Source organism: Panthera onca, chromosome A2 (genome assembly GCF_046562875.1).
Source record: "Panthera onca isolate mPanOnc1 chromosome A2, mPanOnc1 haplotype 2, whole genome shotgun sequence".
In the NCBI taxonomy this organism is placed as follows: Eukaryota; Metazoa; Chordata; class Mammalia; order Carnivora; family Felidae; genus Panthera; species Panthera onca.
The window spans coordinates 37,100,336-37,127,953 of NC_138340.1; the positions used below are offsets into that span (position 1 = coordinate 37,100,336).

General features: G+C 43.3%; 2 protein-coding genes across 5 annotated transcripts in view; one reads left to right on the forward strand and one right to left on the reverse strand.

Annotated features, from left to right (window-relative positions):
* LOC132676772 (transport and Golgi organization protein 1 homolog) overlaps nt 1-27,618 on the forward strand; it is an 81,039-nt gene that overhangs the window by 20,755 nt on the left and 32,666 nt on the right. The gene's annotated exons all lie outside the window — the stretch shown is intronic.
* Nucleotides 1,212-25,903, reverse strand: LOC132677729 (transport and Golgi organization protein 1 homolog). Of its 4 annotated transcripts, XM_078442829.2 has the most exons (22): nt 25,404-25,903; nt 22,588-22,719; nt 18,965-18,986; nt 17,932-18,020; nt 17,615-17,677; nt 16,787-16,859; nt 16,484-16,622; nt 14,626-14,727; nt 13,879-13,939; nt 13,737-13,772; nt 13,587-13,654; nt 13,368-13,462; nt 12,283-12,359; nt 10,692-10,833; nt 9,731-9,807; nt 8,132-8,273; nt 7,175-7,251; nt 5,576-5,717; nt 4,625-4,701; nt 2,954-3,092; nt 1,876-1,978; nt 1,212-1,382 (listed from the first exon to the last, which is right to left on the reverse strand). In XM_078442829.2, the coding sequence occupies exons 1-22, from the start codon at nt 25,467-25,469 to the stop codon at nt 1,373-1,375; spliced, it is 1,932 nt and encodes a 643-aa protein (XP_078298955.2). In that variant the 5' UTR covers nt 25,470-25,903; the 3' UTR covers nt 1,212-1,372. The 4 variants fall into 4 exon arrangements, with proteins under 4 accessions (XP_078298955.2, XP_081651102.1, XP_081651103.1 ...); XM_081794976.1 differs by having other exon boundaries at nt 1,212-1,978; XM_081794977.1 differs by lacking the exon at nt 17,615-17,677 and having other exon boundaries at nt 1,212-1,978; nt 25,404-25,901.

Consider the following 27,618-nt stretch of genomic DNA (forward strand, 5'->3'; position numbering starts at 1 on the left):
GTTTTAAACTGCTCACCTACCATCCAGAATCCAGAGATTAGCAGCCCTTGGCCTTCTGCTCTGTGCAGCCCTGTCCAGGAAACAGCACCACATCTCCTGTGTCCCCCTCTCCCCTGTCATGTTTTAGCTCAGGCCCTGATCACAGTGGATGAGAATCCTGTTTAGAGAAGCTGCTCATGCTGACCTTTACTGGAGCACTGCTGTTCCCAGCCACCGCAGGGAAGCATGTGGACAGCCAGATTTTGAGCCCTTGGTGGCCCAGCCATGACCCCAACGTGGATGGAAGGCTGGTTGCCTCCATAACCTGGGAGGAAGGAGGGCCCAGCAGGAGTCAGGGGCTCTGGGGCAGAATGCATGGGCTTTGAGGACCCGGAAAGAGTCAGATGCTTACACCCAACTCCTCTTGGTGGTGCGGAATGGGTATCATGTCATTGACATCTGCCCTGCCCGGCCCTCGAAAAGGAAACTGGGGGGGGCGGGGCGACTTGGTGGCTCAGTCACTTAAGTGTCCACCTTTGGCTCAGGTCATGATCTCAGGATTTGTGAGTTTGAGCCCCGCATTGGGCTCTGTGCTGATAGCTCAGAGCCTGGAGCCTGCTTTGGATTCTGTGTCTCCCTCTCTCTCTGCCCCTCTCTCAATTGTGCTCTGTCTCTCTCTCTCTCAAAAATAAACATTGCATCAAAATAAAAGATAAAAACAGAAAACACCGAGAGGAATATGGGCCATTATAAGACTCACACCCACAACTACTACCATGAGTCTACCTCAGCTCCCACCTGGATTGGTGCTACCGTGAGGTAGCTGGTACATGGGCAAATCCACAACATGTGGATTCATGCAGGGTTTCCTCACTGTTCTACCTGAGACACTGCTGACCCCTCATCCATTTCTTGCAATCACGAATCAGCCATGTCCTGGGGGCTGATAGCTGCCCTGCTGATCACCACACACCACGGTGAGTAGGAAGTGCCACGTGCTTGTGAGGATCTATTGACGAGTAAACACAACTGTCACCAGATCTGGAGGAAGGTTCTGGCCACTACCCCAGAAGGAACCAGCGGGACATGGGCAGTCAATACAATTCAAACACTTATCTTCTTCCCCTATAACTGTAGATTCTACCTGTTTGTGACCGTGTATACAGGGGTCACACTGTGTACATCAACACAGAATGACCGTAGATTCTCCTGGAAGCAGATAATGACAGAGATACAGAACTGTGATGGGTTTATTAGGGGAAATGAGGAAAAACAAAATAGAGGGGACAGGAATGGTCAGGGAAAGAATTCAGTCAAATACGCATATCAGACAACTTTTCTGAATATATCACACCACAGCCTATTGGTCACAGTTCAGGGTCCTCTTCAAACTTCACATTCTCCTGTAAGGCAAAGAGATTTAGGCTTATTGCAATGGGATCTTGTGTTCTCCTCTATGTATTTTGTCTTCAACAATATATCTGTGGCCTTGGATGAACACTTAATTGTGTGGCTGCATCTGTGTGTCTACCTCTAAGGGATTATGACTGTCTTCAAATCTTAGGTATAGATCCCTGAATGTACACAGTATCACAGTTATCTTTTTCTTTTTCGTAAGTAGGACCTGAATTTTAAAAGAAAAAACACAGGGGTCTTTGCCGTATGTTTTGAAACAGGGATTGCCAACCTCTCACCCTCAGGCATTACACTCTTAGTTTCATGAAATTGGATGAACATCTGTTGATGACCTTCTGTGTGGAGATACATTCATTTCCACCCTGAGAAGGGTGAGTGTCCACTCCTCCCATACATTTTACAAATTCCTTAAGTGCTTCTCACCTCTTCATCGTACTGACCTCAGAAACCAACATTGTCCCTGTTTCTCAGATTACAAACCTGAGACTCTGAGATGACCGCCGAGAGCTGGTGTTAGAGCTGAAACAGCAGGAACACAGGCAAAGCCTCAGGAGACTGTGAGGGAAGTTTCGGAGACGCAAACCTGCAGGCAGGGTGGTGACAGCAGACGCAGAGGTGTGGTGACCAGAGTTCAGCAGGGGTGGCTCCTCCTCACCCCTGAATTCCCCAACAAGAGTCTGACTCAGGCTGAAGGCCAAGGAAGCGGCACAGCTGATCTACAACCTGCCTTCACATTTAGTCTCACTGAGACACACAAACTTAGGCAGACAAGCGTTTCCTAAGACTAAGTTTAATTTCCCAAGTCTCCCAAAACATTCTTCAAACATGTCCAGACCCTTCAGAAAACCAAGGGAAACAACAAAATTTATTTAGATTATGAAGTAGGTGCACTGTGGTAACATTGACATTTCAGAGATGATGACTACATTCTACATTGTGGTTGAACCCGTGCAGCAGTCCTTTGCAGACTTCACACTGTCCTCATGCTCCCTTCCCAGTTTGTGGGGCCTGCCAGAAATGGCCTCCAAGTCCATCCTACTGACCCCAATTCCCTCCCCTCTACACTTCCTCAAACTCTGCTTACTGTGCTCAACTTCCCTTCTATTCCTGCATGATTCAAGTTTCCCCTATTTTGCACTGGATCCTTCACTAGTACTTCCACTATGGTGACCACAAGGTCTGTGTCATATAATGCATGTGCCCCCTTTCAGACGGGACACCTGAGGCACCTGCACTTAGGGGTGCATCTCATCCTTCACGGAACTCAAAGCATTGTGTCTGTCAGACAGGCACCAGTACTCCTGATACATCAGCCTTTGTGTAAAAATCGTCTTTCTTTTTGACAAGAGACACCTACAGCTGACCTCATTACAGGGAAATGACACAGCCCATTGTACACTATGTCCTGAGAAACTTGAGATATGTGACACTGTCCTCAGGCAGGTTTGCAGTTGAATGGCCAAGCCCTCACAAGCATCCCTACATCATTCCCACCAAGGCTTTCACGAAGAAGACGAATACGCTTTATCAGTCACTCATCCAGTTCAGGTCATCTTACCAAATTTAGTACGTGGAGGAGCTGGTGGAGGAGACGGAGGTGGCCCATAGCCCGTGACTGGTGGTGAAGGGCGGTCCATGGGGGACAGCCTGCAAGGCGATCCTGGGGAAGGACCAGGCCCTCTTGCATTCATAATGGCCTGTGGAACAGAAATGAAAGCTATGTTCATAGGACAGAGCAAAGCACCAACACCAGCAAAAAGTGGCAAACCAAAGAAGCAGTGCTCATCTCCTGCCAGCTTCCCCACCACCAGGTTCCAAGAGGGCAGCATCAGCGCCAAAATCTCTACCCATACTTTGGGTTCCACTTATGCTTTGGGGGTGGGGAACGGATGCTATGGGGACAAACCAGTGTTCCCACATGTGTGCAAATGTAGAACAGCAAGCTCTTGTCCTAAAAGATTTATGGAATGAATACCAAATTAATAAAATAGCATATTCCTGATAGGAAGGCATTTAAGTCCAGAATCACCTTCCACCCCGCATCCGCCTCCACCACAGAGGCTGCTTATTTGTATGTGAAGAACTACAGATTGAGAAGGAATGACAATCCCAGGCTCCACACATGGAATCACAGCAATCGTGGCTCAAAGCTCTGCCTCTAAGCCCCCGCCTGTGCCCGATCTGCTTCTCTCCCGACAATGAGGTCTTCTCCTTTCTGCAAGTGCTATCCATGGGCACAGAGGCATGTTGGGGGATGGGGATCGTGAGGTCATGCAGAGAACCTCGAAAAGCATGTTCTTAGAGAAACATGTTACCTATACATGTTAGGTAGGCTTAGCTAATTTATTTTCATTCAGTGGTACTTCTCAGTTAAATACAGTACAACTCGCAGGGTACTTTTGTTCTCTAAAAGATGAGCTGAAATTCTAAGTAACGGAATTAACACAAATACACTTTCATTTCTGCTGTACATCTCCATGTTTCACCTGTCACAGTGACACAGGACACAAGAGAACGTGCTCATGTGAACACAAAGGACACAGTGGAGAATTACAATGCAGGTAATTACAGATTGTCTCTCTTCACCACGCATGTTACAATTCGTGCTTTCTACAAAAAATATGTCATCGCTTGTAGTTCAGAATATGTATACCCAGGGCACACCTAAAGGGATTCCAGACAGCACGTTTACAAAAAAAAAGAAAAAAGAAAGGCTGAATGTTGACAGGTATTAAATTTACTTTGTCTAAGACCACTCTAATGACACATACAAAAATATAATTTGGAGTGAAGGCAGTTTGCATTTTCAAAACATAAGGATAACTGCCGATTTTCTGAACACATTAATCCCCTAGACAGAAACAGAACAGGAAGAAACAGAAAGAGCAATGATTCCACACTGAGGAGGTCCAGAAAAAATAAGGCATGCCAAAAGACTTCTAGGTGGAGTGTGGTCTCTTCCTCCCTGGGTTATTTCCAGGTATACACCAGAAAAGCCCTTGGGTGCTCAGCCCTAGGCACGATTGGTTCTAAACCTTCCACAAGGAGTTGACAGGCAGAAAGTAGAGAACCCCATAGACACTTGGGTTAAGCTTGTGCATTTGGAAAATGAGAAAAACAAGCAGACATATACAACACACAAAACAGACACAAAGCCAGGAGAGAGCGCTGAACAGAAAAAGGAGGGTTTTGCCAAAGAGTTACAACTGAAAATGTCCACAACGTTTACCTTGTCCTTCGTGGTCCTGTTGGTAGAGTCAGTGTTGATGTTACTCACAGGAGCAACATCTGGATCTGCAATAGGCCCTAGAAGGGATGGAGGTTTATTCTGATTTGAGTAGATTGTGCAGAGATTAAAAAAACAAAACAAAACAAAAACACAAAAACAAAAAAAAAAAACCCCAAAAAACCAAAACCACTCCCCTCATTCCTCAAGCAACTGAAAATCTATGGCCCAGTCAGATCCCAAATCACATGCACAGGGTATCCCGCATGCTTCAGGCGATCCCAAGGTAAAGGGAGAACCATTCTTTAAACTCTGATGAAGACCCATAAAAGCCCTGGTTCAGGTGTTTTCATAACTCCTCAAACAACTGTGGATGACTGGGGGCTCAACTGGATGGATATACGTTAGGCGGAGCCTCATGCCTCCCACCGCCCAGCACATGGACTGTGTATGGCACACATCTGCTGAAGCGCTAGGCCTGCTTTTCTGCATACAGCCCCATTCCATCTCCACAAGAGACACCTGTACCAACACAAGGTGGGGGAAATGACACAAGGATGATAAGTCAATCATGAGAAACTCAAGGAATGTGGTGATGATGGCAGGCATTTTCCTTGCATTGCAATGGTCTGTGGTACCACCTCTGCACCTTGTACAAGACTCAACAACGGGGCGCCTGGGTGGCTCAGTCGGTCAAGCATCCCACCCCGGCTCAGGTCATGATCTCACAGTGCGTGAGTTCAAGCCCCACATCGGGCTCTGTGTTGACAGCTCAGAGCCTGGAACCTGCTTCAGATTCTGTGTCTCCCTCTCTCTGACCCTCCCCCATTCATGCTCTGTCTCTGTCTGTCTCAAAAATAAACATTAACAAATTTCTTTAAAAAAGACTCAACAACAACAAAAATTAGATGAAGGTTCTTAGCAAGCCAACTCATACTGCCCAGATCATCTTACCAAGTGGTGCAGGTGGAGGGGTTCGGGGTGGTCCCGAACCTGGTACAGGAGGTGGATGTGCCCAGATCAAAGGGTGACCTCTAGAGTAGGGTGTGCAGAAACTTCCAGTTAATGGAGGAGGTTGCCACGGATCCACACTGCCCTGCAGAACGGAAGTGACAGCTACGTGCAGATGCCACACAAGAGAACCAATCCCCAAAGCAGCTGAAACCCATAGAAGTACGGGTCAGCACCTGCCCCCTTCTCTGCCACCAGGATCCAAGAGAGTAGCATCAGTACCTGAAAACTCTGTCCCTGCCACTGGGTACCACCTACAGCTTAGGCAACTAAACGCAGGCGGTTAAACTACTGTCACCACATGTCCCTGCCCATGTCTGAGAATTTAGAACAAAATGATCCCCTCTTACAGGATTAAATAAGTAATTCCAAACTAATGAAGCAGCATATTCCAGACAGGCAGACATCCATGTCCAGGATCACCTTGCATCCTTCCACTACAGTGATGGCAGAAGCTCTGTTTTTGGCTTATTCCGAACATAAAAACATTGGGTGCAAATACACAGCTCATTCTTTGCACATGAAATGACAGCTACTCTTGGGAAAAAGTTCTGCCTGCCGGCCCCACACTTGGCCCCCTCTGCTTCCCTCGCTGAGAAAGAGGTCTTCCTACTTTCTGCAAGTGCTGTCAAAGGCCAAGAAACCACTCGGGAGTTGGGGATGCCGGGAGTCTTGTAGGGGACCTGAGGAAATGTTTGCTGTGAGGAACATATTACATATCAATGAGTACTAGGCCCACAAGTGTTTACCTGAATTCATAAGGAATTCTGATTTTGTGTACACTACAAGACACAGAGTAATACATCCTATGGGAAAAAAGAGGCAGACATTCATGAAACAGTTAATGTAAATGTGTTTTGACTTTGGTATACATTTCCAGGGATGTGTCATGAGCGATGGTATCAGCTCTAACACTGACTGGAGACACAAGAGAACCTGCTCATATGAATAAAACTGAAGGACCTTGTGTTCAGAATACTTTTACCCAAGATACTGCTTGAAAGGATTCCAAACAGTTCATTTACCCATGAAGACGTGAAGGTGGTGAGTTATGACAATGACTTTGTCTAAAACCATCATAAATTGTACAAGGCACACAATATAAAGATGGAGGGAAGTCTTTTCACGTTTACAATTAACAGATAGTCTTCACACATGAATAGTGTGACCAGAAAGAGGAAAATAACAACAACACTGATCCCACAGAGAGGTAGTGTGTTAGGAGTCAACAAGCTTAGAGACTTTGCTATAGAGTGCAGTGTATCTTCCTGTTGTTGTTATTTTGAACACAACAAGGGAAAAGCCATAAGGTGCTCAACTGCAAAGTTCCTTTGGCTACTAAACTGACCAGAAAAAAGATGACAGGCTGAAAAGACAGAAGCCTGTAGACTCTTGGGTGAAGGCTGTGCATTTGGAAAATGAGAAAAACAAGCAGACATATCATACAACACACAAAACAGACACAAAGCCAGGAGAGAGCGCCGAACAGAAAAAGGAGGGTTTTGCCAAAGAGTTACAACTGAAAATGTCCACAGCATTTACCTTGTCCTTCGCGGTCCTGTTGGTAGAGTCAGTGTTGTTGTTACTCACAGGAGCAACATCTGGATCTGCAATAGGCCCTAGAAGGGATGGAGGTTTATTCTGATTTGAGTAGATTGTGCAGAGATTAAAAAAACAAAAACAAAACAAAAACACAAAAACAAACAAAAAAAAAAAAACCCCACAAAACCAAAACCACTCTCCTCATTCCTCAAGCAACTGAAACTCTTTGGCCCAGTCAGATCCCAAATCACATGCACAGGGTATCCTGCATGCTTCAGGTGATCCCAAGGTAAAGGGAGAACCATTCTTTAAACTCTGATGAAGACCCATAAAAGCCCTGGTTCAGGTGTTTTCATAACTCCTCAAACAACTGTGGATGACTGGGGGCTCAACTGGATGGATATACGTTAGGCGGAGCCTCATGCCTCCCACCGCCCAGCACATGGACTGTGTATGGCACACATCTGCTGAAGCGCTAGGCCTGCTTTTCTGCATACAGCCCCATTCCATCTCCACAAGAGACACCTGTACCAACACAAGGTGGGGGAAATGACACAAGGATGATAAGTCAATCATGAGAAACTCAAGGAATGTGGTGATGATGGCAGGCATTTTCCTTGCATTGCAATGGTCTGTGGTACCACCTCTGCACCTTGTACAAGACTCAACAACGGGGCGCCTGGGTGGCTCAGTCGGTCAAGCATCCCACCCCGGCTCAGGTCATGATCTCACAGTGCGTGAGTTCAAGCCCCACATCGGGCTCTGTGTTGACAGCTCAGAGCCTGGAACCTGCTTCAGATTCTGTGTCTCCCTCTCTCTGACCCTCCCTCATTCATGCTCTGTCTCTGTCTGTCTCAAAAATAAACATTAACAAATTTCTTTAAAAAAGACTCAACAACAACAAAAATTAGATGAAGGTTCTTAGCAAGCCAACTCATACTGCCCAGATCATCTTACCAAGTGGTGCAGGTGGAGGGGTTCGGGGTGGTCCCGAACCTGGTACAGGAGGTGGATGTGCCCAGATCAAAGGGTGACCTCTAGAGTAGGGTGTGCAGAATCTTCCAGTTAATGGAGGAGGTTGCCACGGATCCACACTGCCCTGCAGAACGGAAGTGACAGCTACGTGCAGATGCCACACAAGAGAACCAATCCCCAAAGCAGCTGAAACCCATAGAAGTACGGGTCAGCACCTGCCCCCTTCTCTGCCACCAGGATCCAAGAGAGTAGCATCAGTACCTGAAAACTCTGTCCCTGCCACTGGGTACCACCTACAGCTTAGGCAACTAAACGCAGGCGGTTAAACTACTGTCACCACATGTCCCTGCCCATGTCTGAGAATTTAGAACAAAATGATCCCCTCTTACAGGATTAAATAAGTAATTCCAAACTAATGAAGCAGCATATTCCAGACAGGCAGACATCCATGTCCAGGATCACCTTGCATCCTTCCACTACAGTGATGGCAGAAGCTCTGTTTTTGGCTTATTCCGAACATAAAAACATTGGGTGCAAATACACAGCTCATTCTTTGCACATGAAATGACAGCTACTCTTGGGAAAAAGTTCTGCCTGCCGGCCCCACACTTGGCCCCCTCTGCTTCCCTCGCTGAGAAAGAGGTCTTCCTACTTTCTGCAAGTGCTGTCAAAGGCCAAGAAACCACTCGGGAGTTGGGGATGCCGGGAGTCTTGTAGGGGACCTGAGGAAATGTTTGCTGTGAGGAACATATTACATATCAATGAGTACTAGGCCCACAAGTGTTTACCTGAATTCATAAGGAATTCTGATTTTGTGTACACTACAAGACACAGAGTAATACATCCTATGGGAAAAAAGAGGCAGACATTCATGAAACAGTTAATGTAAATGTGTTTTGACTTTGGTATACATTTCCAGGGATGTGTCATGAGCGATGGTATCAGCTCTAACACTGACTGGAGACACAAGAGAACCTGCTCATATGAATAAAACTGAAGGACCTTGTGTTCAGAATACTTTTACCCAAGATACTGCTTGAAAGGATTCCAAACAGTTCATTTACCCATGAAGACGTGAAGGTGGTGAGTTATGACAATGACTTTGTCTAAAACCATCATAAATTGTACAAGGCACACAATATAAAGATGGAGGGAAGTCTTTTCACGTTTACAATTAACAGATAGTCTTCACACATGAATAGTGTGACCAGAAAGAGGAAAATAACAACAACACTGATCCCACAGAGAGGTAGTGTGTTAGGAGTCAACAAGCTTAGAGACTTTGCTATAGAGTGCAGTGTATCTTCCTGTTGTTGTTATTTTGAACACAACAAGGGAAAAGCCATAAGGTGCTCAACTGCAAAGTTCCTTTGGCTACTAAACTGACCAGAAAAAAGATGACAGGCTGAAAAGACAGAAGCCTGTAGAGTCTTAGGTTCAGGCTGTGCATTTGGAAAATGAGAAAAACAAGCAGACATATCATACAACACACAAAACAGACACAAAGCCAGGAGAGAGCGCCGAACAGAAAAAGGAGGGTTTTGCCAAAGAGTTACAACTGAAAATGTCCACAGCATTTACCTTGTCCTTCGCGGTCCTGTTGGTAGAGTCAGTGTTGTTGTTACTCACAGGAGCAACATCTGGATCTGCAATAGGCCCTAGAAGGGATGGAGGTTTATTCTGATTTGAGTAGATTGTGCAGAGATTAAAAAAACAAAAACAAAACAAAAACACAAAAACAAACAAAAAAAAAAAAACCCCACAAAACCAAAACCACTCTCCTCATTCCTCAAGCAACTGAAACTCTTTGGCCCAGTCAGATCCCAAATCACATGCACAGGGTATCCTGCATGCTTCAGGTGATCCCAAGGTAAAGGGAGAACCATTCTTTAAACTCTGATGAAGACCCATAAAAGCCCTGGTTCAGGTGTTTTCATAACTCCTCAAACAACTGTGGATGACTGGGGGCTCAACTGGATGGATATACGTTAGGCGGAGCCTCATGCCTCCCACCGCCCAGCACATGGACTGTGTATGGCACACATCTGCTGAAGCGCTAGGCCTGCTTTTCTGCATACAGCCCCATTCCATCTCCACAAGAGACACCTGTACCAACACAAGGTGGGGGAAATGACACAAGGATGATAAGTCAATCATGAGAAACTCAAGGAATGTGGTGATGATGGCAGGCATTTTCCTTGCATTGCAATGGTCTGTGGTACCACCTCTGCACCTTGTACAAGACTCAACAACGGGGCGCCTGGGTGGCTCAGTCGGTCAAGCATCCCACCCCGGCTCAGGTCATGATCTCACAGTGCGTGAGTTCAAGCCCCACATCGGGCTCTGTGTTGACAGCTCAGAGCCTGGAACCTGCTTCAGATTCTGTGTCTCCCTCTCTCTGACCCTCCCTCATTCATGCTCTGTCTCTGTCTGTCTCAAAAATAAATAAACATTAACAAATTTCTTTAAAAAAGACTCAACAACAACAAAAATTAGATGAAGGTTCTTAGCAAGCCAACTCATACTGCCCAGATCATCTTACCAAGTGGTGCAGGTGGAGGGGTTCGGGGTGGTCCCGAACCTGGTACAGGAGGTGGATGTGCCCAGATCAAAGGGTGACCTCTAGAGTAGGGTGTGCAGAATCTTCCAGTTAATGGAGGAGGTTGCCACGGATCCACACTGCCCTGCAGAACGGAAGTGACAGCTACGTGCAGATGCCACACAAGAGAACCAATCCCCAAAGCAGCTGAAACCCATAGAAGTACGGGTCAGCACCTGCCCCCTTCTCTGCCACCAGGATCCAAGAGAGTAGTATCAGTACCTGAAAACTCTGTCCCTGCCACTGGGTACCACCTACAGCTTAGGCAACTAAACGCAGGCGGTTAAACTACTGTCACCACATGTCCCTGCCCATGTCTGAGAATTTAGAACAAAATGATCCCCTCTTACAGGATTAAATAAGTAATTCCAAACTAATGAAGCAGCATATTCCAGACAGGCAGACATCCATGTCCAGGATCACCTTGCATCCTTCCACTACAGTGATGGCAGAAGCTCTGTTTTTGGCTTATTCCGAACATAAAAACATTGGGTGCAAATACACAGCTCATTCTTTGCACATGAAATGACAGCTACTCTTGGGAAAAAGTTCTGCCTGCTGGCCCCACACTTGGCCCCCTCTGCTTCCCTCGCTGAGAAAGAGGTCTTCCTACTTTCTGCAAGTGCTGTCAAAGGCCAAGAAACCACTCGGGAGTTGGGGATGCCGGGAGTCTTGTAGGGGACCTGAGGAAATGTTTGCTGTGAGGAATATATTACATATCAATGAGTACTAGGCCCACAAGTGTTTACCTGAATTCATAAGGAATTCTGATTTTGTGTACACTACAAGACACAGAGTAATACATCCTATGGGAAAAAAGAGGCAGACATTCATGAAACAGTTAATGCAAATGTGTTTTGACTTTGGTATACATTTCCAGGGATGTGTCATGAGCGATGGTATCAGCTCTAACACTGACTGGAGACACAAGAGAACCTGCTCATATGAATAAAACTGAAGGACCTTGTGTTCAGAATACTTTTACCTAAGATACTGCTTGAAAGGATTCCAAACAGTTCATTTACCCATGAAGACGTGAAGGTGGTGAGTTATGACAATGACTTTGTCTAAAACCATCATAAATTGTACAAGGCACACAATATAAAGATGGAGGGAAGTCTTTTCACGTTTACAATTAACAGATAGTCTTCACACATGAATAGTGTGACCAGAAAGAGGAAAATAACAACAACACTGATCCCACAGAGAGGTAGTGTGTTAGGAGTCAACAAGCTTAGAGACTTTGCTATAGAGTGCAGTGTATCTTCCTGTTGTTGTTATTTTGAACACAAGGGAAAAGCCAAAAGGTGCTCAACTTCTAAGTTCCTTTGGCTACTAAACTGACCAGAAAAAAGATGACAGGCTGAAAAGACAGAAGCCTGTAGAGTCTTAGGTTCAGGCTGTGAATTTGGAAAATATAAATAGGCAGACATATCACACAACACACAAAACAGGGATAAGGCCGCAGAGCATGCTGTTCCGCAAAGGAGGGTTTCCTGACAGACTTACAACTGAAAATGGCCCCAGCATTTACCTTGTCCTTCTCCGTATTGTTGGTAGACTGCTTGTTGTTGTGACTCATGGGAGTGACACCAGCTTCGGCTGAAGGCTCTAAAGGGGATAGAGGTTTACTCTGATTTTAGTAGACTCTGCAGGATTCACACAAACACCACATTTTGTGACGTGTTAAACTCTTGCCCACACTCAGGACAAGGAGGAGAGGCAGAGAGTAACCCACAAGCCTCAGTTGACCCCAATGATAAGGGGGAGATCCATGCCATCATATCTTAATGAAGAAACCATAGGGTCCTGGCTCATGTTCTTCATAATTAGTCAAATAACTTTCAACAGGGCAGCTCAAAGAGAAATCAGGAAATCGTCACCAAAACAGCCATTTCTCAATACACTTGAGGGGTAATCACTCAGCATCTCATTTCAGATAAAAATTAAAATGAGAGCGTCAGTTGGTGGATAACATCAAAAAACCCTCCACAGAAGAGCATGGGTGTGTTTCTTCTGACTCCAGGCAAATTGCTCAGTCTTTCAGCTCATCTATAAGCTGCCTTCCACATGGGAGCCTTTATTATGTAACTATTTCTGAATGGAACTGAACTTGACTGATATTATATTAATGAGAAAAGGAAAACTATGGGTGTTTAGCCGTGAAGCTGCAGAGTTGCACTGATAACATCAGAGGACGAAGCTATTTGGAGCTTGGATTCAGGAATGTAGGTCTATAGTTCTCAAAAATAAAAATAAAGGAGCAATGAAAATAGTAAATAAATGAGTTTCTCCTCAAATAAACTAAAGTCTTCACATTGAGTCCGGGTGGGAAGAAGGATGAGACCCCTGTCCTGTCATCCTTTCCAGGCTCTTCAGACAGGGGGATGCTAGAGGAGGTGGGAGGGTCACAGTCAGAGGAGGGGCATGAGCTCCACCATTCACAGGGAGAAGTGCCTCACTGCTTGCAGTACCAGCGGAGAAGACCCTTCTGTCACCCCTTCAGACCACCTGCTGTCCTTAGTGTTTGCGGTTCTGTCCAGGACACACGATGATCACCCACAGGAAAAGGCTTTGCCGCAGAAATGAGGCTCCTGCACATCACCACGTGCCCCTTACCTCTCCTCGCAGAGTTCTGCATCTCTGGACTTCCAGGCATTGGTCTCTGTCTCCTGTATCTCTCAAGCAGCCTCTTTCCTTCCATCACATCCAGTCTTAGATACAGAAAAAGAATGGACTTCTGTAAGAGTTGCAACACCACGTCCTCTAACTAGACACTAAACAGCACAGCTGTCATCCCTCAAAACACCCATAAAAACTCATGTCACGCTCGCACACCTGTGTTTCAAGCGGGCAACCTCTCGGCTCTGTTCCGCCATTTTCCTCTCCCAGATCCGAGCCTTGATCTAGGGGAGAAAAACACATCCACCTTCAGTCATGCCAGACTGTGCACCAAAGAGAGAGAGGAGGAAAAAAGAAAACACTTACCCAGGTGTCCTGAGTATTATGCTCATAAACTGCGACCTGAAAAAGCAACAATGAAAAGTCCGTGTTTAGGAATTCCAAGGGCCACTACACTCAACCACATGAGGTACTAAGGGTTCAATATGTCAGGCAGAACTCACGTTACCTGGTGTGTGAAGGTGAGTTCTGCCTTCTGCAGCTGTTCTCGTGTTTGTTCAATTTGCTGTCTGTGAGATACAATTGGTTTCATCAAATAAGGCCTAATATTAGGTAGGATTATAAATAATCTGCTCATGTTCCCATCATCCTCATATCTTCCCCCAATACAATTTATCCATTAACATGAAACACTTTTCACACAATTATAAATGTACAGAACCAAAGCTATTGTTCCATCCTCTCCTTACTCATCATTCCAAGCCCGTAGGGTTCAGAGGTCATAGAATTCTTTTCCATTTTCAATCTTGCCCTAATTCATCAGGTGACAAGTGACTTTCATCATAAAGCCAACATAAAGCTCTATTCTCCTTTAACTTGTGTACTCACCAGGTTTCCTAGGGTTGCAAAGACCAGGACCATCAGGTGGTACTACCTTCTTGATGGATAGGATTTCATCCTATGACACACTGCTTTCCTATAGATTATGACAACTGACACCACCCCTCAGGAACGTTGGCATGGATGAAGTTTCTACATGGGCAGGTCAATGCTGGAGACCCAGAAATGTTTAGTAACTTAATTGTTTTATTCTTTCTAATACTTATCTTTTCCTGTCTGTTAATTCTCTACGGATATGTCCTCTGAATTTGTGTTTATATTACTATATTCATGGAGTCTACCCATTGTACAAAGGTTAGAACTAAGAAATGAACAGGGGTTTCATGACACACTGCTAATTAGTATCTGAACTCACTTGCACTTGTGTATGTCCCTTGTAGCTATTTTCAGATCTTCCTCTGCAGTTGCCATCTGATTCTTCATTGCCACTAGTTCACAGTTTGTCATATCCAGATTCCTAAGATGGGAAAGATATATACATAGTCCAGTAGCCAAGGTCCAGAAATTCTGCCTTTTTCCTTCTCAGCTCTCTTAAAGCCTAGATTCCAATATCCCTATCCCCTCCCCCAACGATGCACAGACTGACAACACAGTCAGAGAAATGAAGACCCCATTTAATGTTAAAGAACATTCAACCTCCGTCTGCTGCCAAGTCGCCTACAATCAGAGCCGCCTTTCTAGTTCTCTGCTTCTACTCCTTCATCATCAAGTCATCAAATAACATTTCACCTTGTGCCTTCCCAGAGTTGGTCTTTTGTTTGAGATGGAGAAGGCCTATTTCAGGTCAGTGTGAAAACCTGTGCCTGACCAACTGTACCCATTAGGATGAGGCAGGGGATCATCATTGCCTTACACCTCCACGGGGCAGTGCACTGAATCTCAGTCCAAAAGTTGTACCCTGACACAGACACTGAGTATGAAAGACAGCCTTCCAGGATATGGCTTCACCAGCATTGCAAATCACTCCCACACATCACTAAGGTTCAGGAGTGCAACCCCTGCCCCCTCTTTCAAAGATCCTGGTGGAGGGAAAGGCCAATCTTAGAGTGGCAATATATGCTGAAATATAACATGATGTGAACTGTCCCACAGTCAGGCTCTTATCTTCAGGAAACAGATTTCAGATGGAAAACTATCAACTTCATGGAGTCAGTCTACTTGAACAAGACTCAGTTCATTGACAGTGAAGGCAGCAAAGGGAAATGCTTAGAAAGGCTGGTTTGCTGTGTTGCCCTCAGACTATTTTGTTCATGGTGTTGCTTTAAAGGGTTTCAACTTGGCACTGGATGTACTCAAGAATCACATGCAAAACTGAAAGACTGTTAGTAGTGGACACAAAAGCACTAGACAGAGAAAGGTACATGCATTTCCTTCTGGCCTCTCAGGTAGTCCTTCAGCAAGTGTTTTCTGGGGTGGCTGTAATGTAGAGGCTCTGTTGTAAGGGGGTGAAGATAGAAAGGTGGTCAGGGTGCTCTACCTGCTCCCACAAAGAGCTTACACATTAACAAAAACAAGATGCCAGTGAGACAGAGCAGGCTCCACCCCGGGTGTGGAAAGGACTAACAGAAGCTGAGTCTCCAGGGAAGACAAGGAAGCATTTCCTTTTCAATGTGAATAAGGGGCTCTAAAGGCCCCCCTCCTGAGAACAAAAGGAAATACTGGACAAAAGAAGAAACATGCGCCTGGGGCACCAAATTTCTAATGAACCCATGAAGACACACTTCATACGAGTCTCACTTGCAGACTGGATGAAGAGATGCAGTACTGATGGCATCCCAACCCACAGTCTAGAAAGAAACTCCCATGGTTTCTGCAGCAAGATAATTCAATGTTTTCCCTAAATATTTTTGACCCAAGTCTGGTGCTGAACAAAGATGACCTAATTCCTGGCTGATAAGACCATGGGATGGGATTGAAACCTATAGGACAATGTAAATGGATCCGGAGGGGATCCTGTTATCAGTGTGCTTAATGCCAGTATCTTCCCTCTTCTACCCCAAGTACATGACACAAGAATGTGTGACAAGCACTAAGGACAGAAAGGAAAATGCAGGTTATAGGAAGCAAGGTAGGAAGGGCAGGCACAATTCTCCTGAATGCATTTGGCAAAAATACTCTTGGATCCAATTCTAGAAGAAATATATTTATCTATAGCGGCCACCACATTCATTCATACAACAGTACTCGGGACCATTATCACATGAACGTCTTACTTTGCTGTAGCCATTTTTCTTTCTTCAGAGGATTTATCAAGGATGTCTGCTCTCTCCTTCAGCCTTTTGGCTTTTTCTTCCCTGACTGCTTTAAGAGAACTCAAAGCATTATAAATGTCTTCCAGGGCCTTTTTCCTTTCTGTAAAAAAAAATGGATTATTTTGTGCATGTGCATATGACCTGAGACTTGGTTTGGGGGTGACAGGAAAGGGCAACTAGTGTGAAGGCAAGAAGGCATTCTTTCCCTTCCCAATGCAAAGTCATTGCCACCATATGGGGATTTCTCCCCAACAGACAACATACCTTCCAGTTCACACTTATTGGACTTCAAGGCTCTCAGTTCTGGATCCTCAAATTGACCGTTTGCATCTTCTGACTTTAGGACAGATATGAGAAAATACATTCAAGAAATAATGATCGCACAACAATGTGAGTACAACAGGACTGTGCATGGCAACAAAGAAAGATCCTGGGGCATAAATACAACAAGGAGAAGGCAAAGAACATGGAAAGTAGTTCAAGTCAAAGGGCTCACAAATGGCTTTCTTAGGAGAATATTCCTCTATTCACACTGAACATTGTTGAGCATTAAGAGAAGAAGGCAGTATACAACTTGCTATTGCCCTTCATCTCTCAACTATCTTGGGGGATTTTCTCCATATCTTGGAGGGCAGGTCTGAATGATGTGGTAATGACCTAGTTGTGAAAATAAAACATACTTCCTAGTCCTTGAAATAGCAAACTCCTCATGGTGGTCCTAGTGAAATTCCAGCTGTGCAGATGGAGGTTTGTCTCCCAGAGGCCCACTCTCTACTGTGGTAAACAGCAAGCGAATATGCTATGCTCACCTCACCCAATGAACAAAAAGCCTCCAAAGTCAAATTACAGTAAAAGCAGCCAACTCTTAGCACTTCCTGATTCTTGACATTCCTCTCTCTCTCTCTCTCTCTCTCTCTCTCTCTCTGATTGCAAGGTAACATGTGCACTTTGAAGGGTGGCATTTAAAATTTTATCGAAGTGCTCAACTTTTCTGATGTTCTCCTTCAAGAAAACATGTTGAATGAGTCGTAACAATTCATTAATTTTACTTGTGTTTTTAGAACGCAATCCAGGCAAAGAAAGGATTCTTACTTTCAACTTAAGAGCTTCAGCAGAGTGAATGTTACTTTCTCTCTTAGCTTCTTGAAGATGTATCTTTAATTCATTGATGTAGATACAAAACATATGAAAAAGGAATCAGAATTCAAAAATAGCAATGTGGTAGATAAGCCTATGTCTAATGTGTGACTCCTTTCACAAATAAAAAGGTAGTTTTTTATTCCATTTGTGAAGCTTGTCTTGAATGGGAAGTATTTATAGAACACATGAAATAGGTCAGTAGGATGAACTACAAGAGGTAAAACTAATCAAAATGAAGTCACAAGAGATATTTGAAAGGGCAATGCTACCTTCTCTTCCCACATGGATATTGCTTCAGCCAGCTCTGGGTTTTCTTTCTGCAACGTGTTGATCTTTGCATTTTTTTGCTGTAAATTAACTAAAAGGAGATAAAACAATTTTTAAGGTTGTTACCAAACCAGTGACATCGAATAATCCCACTGTATTAGCAGCACAGACACATGATCTGACACATGGGTGTAACTAACTTTTTAGCTTTCTCATTGTGCCTGAAGAAAGCAAGTTTCAGCAGCATTTTAAACCCAAGAAACCTCATTTCACTGACATTCCTATACATGTAAGCTCTAGAACACTGACTCCTCTAACAGACACAAAGTGCAAACTCCTCTTATATTGGCCCAATGCGAGAGCTCTTATGCCCTGAGGTCACTCTTCTCATCACTACCATCGCCGCATTTACAGTGATCAACACCAACCAGTCTTTGAGGGCTTGTTAAGCGTCAGGTAGCCACCTTGCCTCTCAACAGACAGCACCACAGAATCACCACAGTCCATGGGGTCCGTGCAGAATAGATTACCCGCCATTTGCAACAAGTTCACTTTTCCCCTGGCATGAATGGCTCCCTCCACCTCAGACTCAAAACCTTGGTTTAACCCTCTCCTGTGACACACACCCTGCCTGGCAATACCTGGCTTCTTCTCTATGCTTAGGCTTCTTGACAGACTCAAAGAGGGTTTTCTCATCTTCACTTTTCACCAAAAGCCAGGTCATGGCAAAGTACTCACTCCACACCTCAGGCTCATATCATCACTTCTTTCCTAATCATTTCTATGCAAAATCACACTCATTCTGTTCTCCTTCCTCCTGTGATGTTTTCCTCCCCTGGTCTCTTGTCTTAAGAGAGGCAAATCCCTCCACATTGTCACTTAGCCTCTAACAGGGAAGAGAAAGGTTTTCAAGAGTTCACAAGTCAATTAGACATCAGAAGTCACCATATTTATCCCTAGTTAAAAAATTTAAACCCACACCAAACACGAGTAATGAAAAAAAATGACAAAGACTACTAAAACCTAAAATCTTACCTTGATGTACTGGAGGCTGTGTCTGAGAGAGGAAGAAACAAAATTAAGTTTGAGGTCAAAACATGTTAATAGTAAAAACTTTTTCTTCCTGATAAAATACTGACATGTCATCCAATGAAATTACAATGATCATTTTGTTCAGCATAATGAATTCATAACATTAATATAAGAAAAAAGTAGAATTTCATATTTAGTTCATGATTCTTTATAAACCGTTTCTGATAAAAGCATAAAGATTCACAGCTTATTTTGACCAAAAGATAGATTTCCATTATATTAAATAAATATCAAAATATTCAATTCTGTCAGTGCATAATGCAGACAGTTTTAAAAATACATAAATAAAATATTTGTCTGATTGTTTTCCTCTTGTAGTCAAACCCAACATCCACACTGAAGTCCAGAACCCAGGATCATTTGAAATGCCAAAAAAAGAAAAAAAGAAAGAGAGAGAGAGAAAGGGAGAGAGGAAGAAAGAGACAGACAGAGACAGAGAGAGAGATGGAGGGGGACGGTAGGGGGGCGAGAAGGAAAGGGAAGGGATGGGAAGGAGGAAGGAAGTGGCAAGGAAAGAAAAGGAAAACCTTTGTACTAAGATACGCTTCTTTCATTCTCTAGAAAGCTTTCGGAAATGTTACACAGGGTTGGCTGCTTTCCGAATCAATAAACAATTACAACATGTCAGGTGCTATGATTTTCCTAGATCACTAAAAACAGAGGGTCTTCCAAAAACACATCATCAAATGAGAAAGAGAGTGGAACATGGCTAGAGAAAAAGCACAGGCACCAAAAGAAATGATGACTAACATTTCAAAAACAAAGCAGAAAGGGCTCCCGTTGAGAAGGTATAAGAAAAGCAAGAGGAACTTAATTCCTGTAAAGGCACTGGTCTAAGGCAAGGGTTAACAGTTTCCATACTGGAAACTTCTGGAAAAGTGAACAAAAGAGAGAACAGCTATTAAGGAGTAATGGTTGTCTGGGCAAAAGTAGAAATAACAATTAAAGCCTGACTGCACTAGTATTTCTAAAAGGACGTCAACCATGGAAAAAGACATCCTGTGAGTGTCTTGTGTCCACTGAAAAGTAACAACCATAAGATAATGACTGTGGGACTGAAGGATGCTTCCCCACTCCCAGCCCCTCACCCTTTGGAAAAGTGCCTTTATAAGCCTGGCACACCACCCTTTTGGGGGAGCGATATTCCTCTTTCCTGGTGGCTCCACTGTATACAACCTATCTCTAATAAACGCCACCTGCTTTGTTTCCCTTTCGATCAGTGTTCATTACTAAGACACTGAGACTGGAGAACCTGGTCTTGGTGGTCCAGTAACACCCACACCCAAGTCATCCCCTAATGAATTATAGCTCAATAAAATCTAGGCAAGACTCTCCTTTAACAAAAGGTGAAGACACATTTTCGTGATCCGTAGGACGTATATCCCTATTTGAAAGTTTTAAATGATGATGTGATGCTGAAGCGAGCCCCAACATCTTGCCAGGATATTGGAATATCATCATGGTATCAAAAAGTGAGTCATAAAAATGTTGTTATAGGAAAGTGTATCTACGGAGGGCAAACAGGAAACCATGGATAGTCCTTTAATGTCACATGTTTCCTTTCCTAAGCAGGGGAAATGGAAAGAGAGATGGCCTTACAAATACTTAATATGCATATTTTCTTTTTGAAGGGAAAGATTTCTAAATTGGCAGGAAAAGAGGAAAAAACAGCCACTTATAAATAAACTCATGCTGTTCTGTTCTTGTTTAGAAGGCCTGCCCTCCAGAGAAACTATTTCTCCAAAGCCTAATGGGGTTTTCCTGAAGATAAGCAATACAGATGAAGGGTAATACTCAACGACAATGCTCTTCCTCCTTCCTGTCTCATAGGGGAGTAAACTCAGCCTAAAACCTAGCCAGGTAAAGACAAAACTTTACACTAAAAGCCTTCACCTCAGTTTTTTTAAACAAGGATGTGACCCCAAGCTTCCCAAAAAACTTAACAAGGTACCCTAAAAGGAAAAACCACATATTTTGAACACAGAATGCAAGCATTAGAATCACACTTCCTATGGCAGAGATGGTGGGATAATCAGGCTGGCAATGTAAAACCGCTCTGATTAATAGGATAATGACTCTAATGGAAGAAGTAGTCAGTATGCAAGAAGAGGTGGTGAATGTGAGCACAGAAACGATAACTCTAGGATCCAAAAGGACTTCTAGAAATCCAAAACATCATAACAGAAATAAGGAATGCCTTTGTTGGACTTACTAACACACACAACACAGCTGAGGAAAGACTCAACAAGCAGAAGGAAATGTCAAGTAGAAACACCCAAAACAGAAACACACAAAAATTAAAATACAACGGAGAAAATCCAAGACCAGTGTGACAATGACAAAAGGTGTAACATACACAAAGTGGGAATACCTACTTACACGTTTGAAGTGAATATGACTGAGAATTTTCCAAAATTAATGATAGTCATAAACCACAGATTCAGGAAACTCAAAGAATTTCAAGCAGGATAAATACCCCCCTCCAAAAAAACCAAACCAAACCAAAAACAAATCAAAACAAAACAAAACAAAAAAACACAAAAAACACAAGACTATCCCTAGACATATACTATTCAATCAAGAGAAACTTGAAAACAAACAATTTTGGAAGAAGCTAAGGGGTAGTGTTGGGGGCTGGAGTTGCAGGGAGATGGAAGAAATAACACCTTACCCAAGAGGAACCAGGACAAAAAATACTCAGAATTCAGAAACCATGCAATCAAGAAGAATGAAATGTTTATACTGTTAAAAGAAAAGAACCCATCCACCTAGAATTCTGTGCACATAAATTGTCCTTCAAAACATGTACAAAGTAAGGGAAATTATTGGAGATACTGAGGTCAATAATAAACGCTTAATTCTCCAAGAAAACATAATCCTTAATGTACATGCATTAACAACAGAGTGCCAAAATACATGAGGCAAAAACTGATACAACTGATAGGAGAAATAGACATATACATTTTTATAGCTGAAAGAATTCAACACCCTCTATCAGTCATTGACAGATTGAGCATAAAGGTATTCAAATTTAAGAACACAGTTGGACTGAACTGCATCACCAATCACCTAGATCCATGACCATCTGTAGAACACTTTCTACAATAGAAAAATACACATTCTTCTCAAGCTCATATAGAACATTCACTGACACAGACCATATTCGGGGTCATAAAATACACCTTAACTTGAAGTCAACAAAATCATAGAAAATACGTTCTCAGAACACATATGTAAGCTAGACATCAATAATAGAAAGACGACTGAAAAACTACAAAATATATGAGAGATATTCTAATAGAAGATAGAGAATAGAGATAGAATAGAGAAATTCGAAAAGAAGAGGGTCAAAGAGACATTTCACAGAATTACAAAAATAGTTCCATCTAAATGATAATCAATGTTGGAATTACTACCATTTGTGGGATGCAATGAATGCCGTGCTTAAAGGGATATTTGAAGTACTGAGTGCATACAAATGGTCTAGTAAAAAATGTGTGCTTACCAAAAAACTTCTGCTTACTTATGCTTAAAAGCCTATCTGTAAGTTATTGTAGTATACTCACAGCAAGGACAACTCTCCAGAGGTAAATAAGACATGCACAAATTGCAACGGTGGCAGTAATAACGGCAAGCTTCCACAGAGTTCCGAAGACACGAGAGCCACGAGGGAAATGGTCAGCCAAAATAGGGACAAGCTGAAATAATATTTGAGATAATGAGGAATAGCAAAGACATTTATAATATCTGTCACAAAGAATCATTTTTATAAACCTTCAACCAGCCTCCAGGAGGTTATAAGCACACCTCTCAAATGCCTCCTCCTGAAGGAGAGGGAGGACAGAATGCTTACAAAGGAGCAGGGGCAAACCTGTAGGAGTGATGACTGTGTTTACGATCTTACTGTGGTGATGGCTTCATTGTTCCTTACCCTTTCAGTAGACAAGAAGTAAATGACTTCTGTTGTACATTCATGAAGTACCTGGATAAAATCCTTTGGAACATTTCCAAAAATACACCAAAATTTACGGAAGGATGGGAGAAAGTAACAATAAAAATGTACTAGCGATTCAAATGAGATTGTTATAGAGACAGATGTTTACAGATATGGATATAACTGAGAGATGTGCAGCTGCTCTTATAATAATATGGGTTTATTCCAGCAAAAATAAATTCTACATTATTGTTTAGTTTCTAAAAACACTGAGGTTTTCTTTTTTCTAATGTTGATTTATTTTTGAAAGTAGAGAGAGCGGGGAGGAATGAGAGAGAGGGAGACAGAGAATCCAAAGCAGGCTCCACGCTGTTAGCACACAGCCTGATGCTGGGCTCAAACTCACAAACCTGAGCCAAAATCGAGAGTCAGATGCTTAACTGACTGAACCACCCAGGCTCCCCAGAAGGTTTTACGTTCAAGGCTTACTTTGAATCTGAGTCACAGCCCAAATTGTCAGATTTCTGAATTAAATACAGGTTTGCACAATCAGGTGATCTTGTGTATTTTGATGAAATCTATGAGGTTTTAAGTTACTTGAACACACATCTCCAAATAGCCAATACAATAAATTCAAGTTCCTATTTCATAGTGTTGCACCTAAATCAATCAATAACAACTATGGAAATTACTTTCTAAATAACACAAAAGTCCTAGGTATGGTCACCAAAACAACAGAACACATATCATTTTACTAAAACTAGACTTACCAGTCCTTTAGGAGAAAATACACTCACAATGCAATTCATACTAATTCACATACCAAACTTTAATTTTGTGCCAATACACTAGCCTCCAAAATGTGTACCATTTGTATCTTCAGCTCTTAGAACTGAGGTCACTAAATTGCGTCCTGCTGGGAAATGTACACTGTCTTTGAGTGGCCACTGTCTGCAAGAGAGCAGGGGCTGTCAGCACAGTGATCATGGGGATCAAATGCGGCAAAGACAGAGGCCATCTTGACATGAATGGCAAACATCCTAAGTCCCGGGCACTCTTGATACCTCTGCCAGCTATCTGTATGCTGATACCATTAGTTACCGTTAACTAGTTTAGATCCAAGGGAGCCAGTAACACTTGGTTCCCACAGACAATGGTCATGACCAGGTGGAGGTAGGAAATGCAAGACAAGTTAGTTTGTGCAAGAATTCAGAAATGAGGGAGGGAGAGAGAGCTGAACTGATCTATGAGATGCAGCCTAGGTAGAAGGGGGAAATTGCAATAAACAGAACCAAGAAATTTCCTCCTTCGTAGACTCAAAAGAAACAGAATAGATTCTGTTGTGCCTGGAGGTATTCATGTGGGAGGATTCTGCCTCAATTTAGGTTGTTCCTGCCTTGGGACGTTGCAGATCCCTCTCTAAGAATCTGGTGCATGCCAATCTCAAGAAATCTATTTTTCTCTATGGGTGTCCCCTGTGTCTCTGTCTCAGGCTCTTGGGAGTACAGGTTTTGATTTTAATGATAGAATGAAACATTCACACTGGCAACCAGGTATTTCTTTATAGTTGGACAATCCTATGGACATTCAAGACCCTTTTTGCTTTGGGTAAATCAACACTCTGTACATAGTTGGCTAAAGAAAGGACAAGAATGCATTCACTTCCTCATCACATCACTCCTAGTGATTTTCTTATTATAAATGTCCAAGCAGGCTGAGGCCACTTCATGTATGCTGAGCTTGTCATCTACCTGGTTGGACACAGAGTCCTTGGGGGCAGCCTCTAAGACCAGAGGGAGAGGGCTGATGCACAAGTTCCTAAAAGCGAACAAACCAGGAACACAGAACACAAATGACATTTCACTTTCCAACACCAACACTTCGGATACCACGGTTCCCAGGGCTACCAAACTTCACAAATATGAACAACGTGCTGATAGGAAAACTAACTACGTATAAGAGGGACTCTAAACTTGCAAAGCTTGAAGAAGAATCTTGACAGGCCTTCCAGGAGCCATCTAATAGTATAAAATACTATTAATACTATTAAATGGCTCTTATTCAATAGAGGTTCTCACATTTTTAAAAATGATCTTAAGGAAGTATAATTCAAACATCATACAAGCCCCTTATTTAAGGCAAAGATCTCAGTGGCTTTTAGTATCTTCCCATGTCCTTCTTTCTTGACATTATGAAGCTCAGGTTTCCATCCTGTCAACACTACTCCTTCTGGACCAAGTGGCCCAGACAGGATCCACAACTTCATGTGGACAGATGTGGCCAGAAGCCCTACATGCTGGTCGAGAAACCCTGCCCTGAGTTAATGGGTTTTCAAAAAGAACTGAGTTCTCATCAAGGACTCCATGAAAAAGCTGTTTTTTAACCACAGTCTGAAAAAGATAAATAAATACAAAAGGAAGAAATCACTGATGTCGGATGTGTACTCACATTTGTGTTGGGGTAACCGGGATACCCGAGTAAGAGGATATAGAAAAGTAGCTTCTGAACCTTCATATTCTGGTCTTTCAGGGGGCGCCTGGGCACCAGAGAGGAGGTGCAGATGGGGGTGAGGAGGTGGTGGGGGTGGGAGGGGAAGGGACGGGGTGGGAAAGGGGGTGAGGTGTGGGGGCGGGGTTTAAATAGGGATGGGATTGGGGAGGGGGGTGTGGCAGGAGAAGAAGGGGGTCAGGGAGAATACCCGGATCAGATCAAGTACAAGAAGGGAGGGAGGAGGGCTCAGACAAGTTAGTAGCTCAGCAGGTCAGTAAATCACTAGATGAGTAGGCCACAAGTAGCCAGTTAAGCAGACTGTCAGTAGCAGGCGGAGCAGACGAAGATCTCTCTTCATCCAAGTCTTCACCTGTTTGAGCAATGCCGTAGCAGTTCAGACGCTTTATGCTCTCTCTCCACCAATCAGCTGCCTTCGCCCCTGATAGCTCACAAAGGACACCCCGCGTGACCATGGCTTTTCAAAAGCCCCTTGCATTATGTACATATCTGGGGGCATGTGTGTCCTTATGGGAGTGTCTATGTATGTCTGGGTTTTGTACGTGTATATATTGGTTATGTGTGTGAATTTGCTGCCCCTTTGGGTCTTACCGTGTGTGGTGTGTGTGTGTGTGTGTGTGTGGTGTGTGTGTGGGTGTTTGTGTGTGTGTGTGTGTGTGTTTGTGTGTGTGTGTGTGTTCTCCTCGGGGTGTCAGTGGCCGTGTCTGCAGTGTGGGTCTGTGTGTGAATCTGTCCATAAGCCCCATACCTGTGTTCCCAGGTGAGGCTGGGTGTGATTCTGTGCTTGTGGTGTCTGTTTATTTCTCTGTGAGTATGGGTGTCTGTGAACCTAAGAAATGAGCTGCCACAAAGCGGACTCCCCAAAGGTGACCCCCAGCGATGGGTGAATATGAGACAATCCATCTCTTCATTAGATTCTGTTGGGAAAAGTGTATATCCACATGCAAAAGAATGAAAGTGAACCCTTCCCTTACATGATACACAAACATCTACTTAAAATGGCTTAAAGACTTAAATGTAACACCTGAAACCATCATACTTGTAGAAAAAATCAAAGAGGAAAGCTCCTTGACTATGCTCTAGGCAATGAGATTTGGGGATTGGCACCAAAAGCATACGAAGTAAAAGTAAAAATAAACAATTGGGCCCACATCAAACTAAAAAGCACAGGGAAGGAAAGGGAAGGAAACCATCAACAAAATGGAAAAGCAACGTACAGAATTGGAGAATACATTTGCAGACCATTTCCAAGAAAGAGTTAATATACAAAACAAATAAGGAGTTCATATGAATAGTTAACCTTCAAAATAAAACTACCAGTTATGTTACCAGGAAAAAGAAAATGGCTTATTTCGGAATAGCAGAGAACTGCCACTTGGGAGAAGGAAGCTATAGCAAGTCTGGAGAACAAAGGAGAGGAACACTTTTATAGAGGAAAGGAAGAAATTGGGAGGGCTATGATATAGTAAAAGTCCATTGGAGTAAACTGGGAGATCCAAGTATAGTGGCTTTTCATTGCTTCAGTTGTGACCGTCATCAGCTGTGCCATCATGAGGGAAGAAGAAAGACCTTTCTTTCTCTTGCTGAGATAGTATAGCATAGCTGAAGAGGTATCAGCTTACAAGATATGTCTCCTTCCAGTGGGTCTGCAGGAAATGACACGTGGTAGAGCCTGTGAGCTTCCCCCTTCTGGCCCCCTGACTCCCTTTTCTTTAAGGTTTTATTTTCTTTCCAGGTCATCAGCATACAGTGTTGCATTCGTTTCAGGTATACAATAGAGTAATTCAACACTTCCATTTTAAATAAAGTTTCCTCTTACAATTTTCCCAAAGTCAACAGCAAAGAAACCCTATAACAGGGTGAAAAAGTGGGCAAGGACCCAAATAGACTTTTTCCAAAGAAGACATACAAAAGGCTAACCGGTATAAGAAAAGATGCTCAACATCACTAATTGTCAGGGAAATGCAAACCAAAACCACAATGAGCTATTACTTCACACCTGTTGGTTAGGATGGCTATTCTCCAAAAGTTAAAAGATAACAACCGTGGGCAAGGATGTGGACAAAAAGTGAACCCTTAAGCACTATTTCCAGGAATGTAAATTGGTACAGCCATTGTGGGAAACAGTTTGGAGGTTCTCAAAAAGTTAAAAATA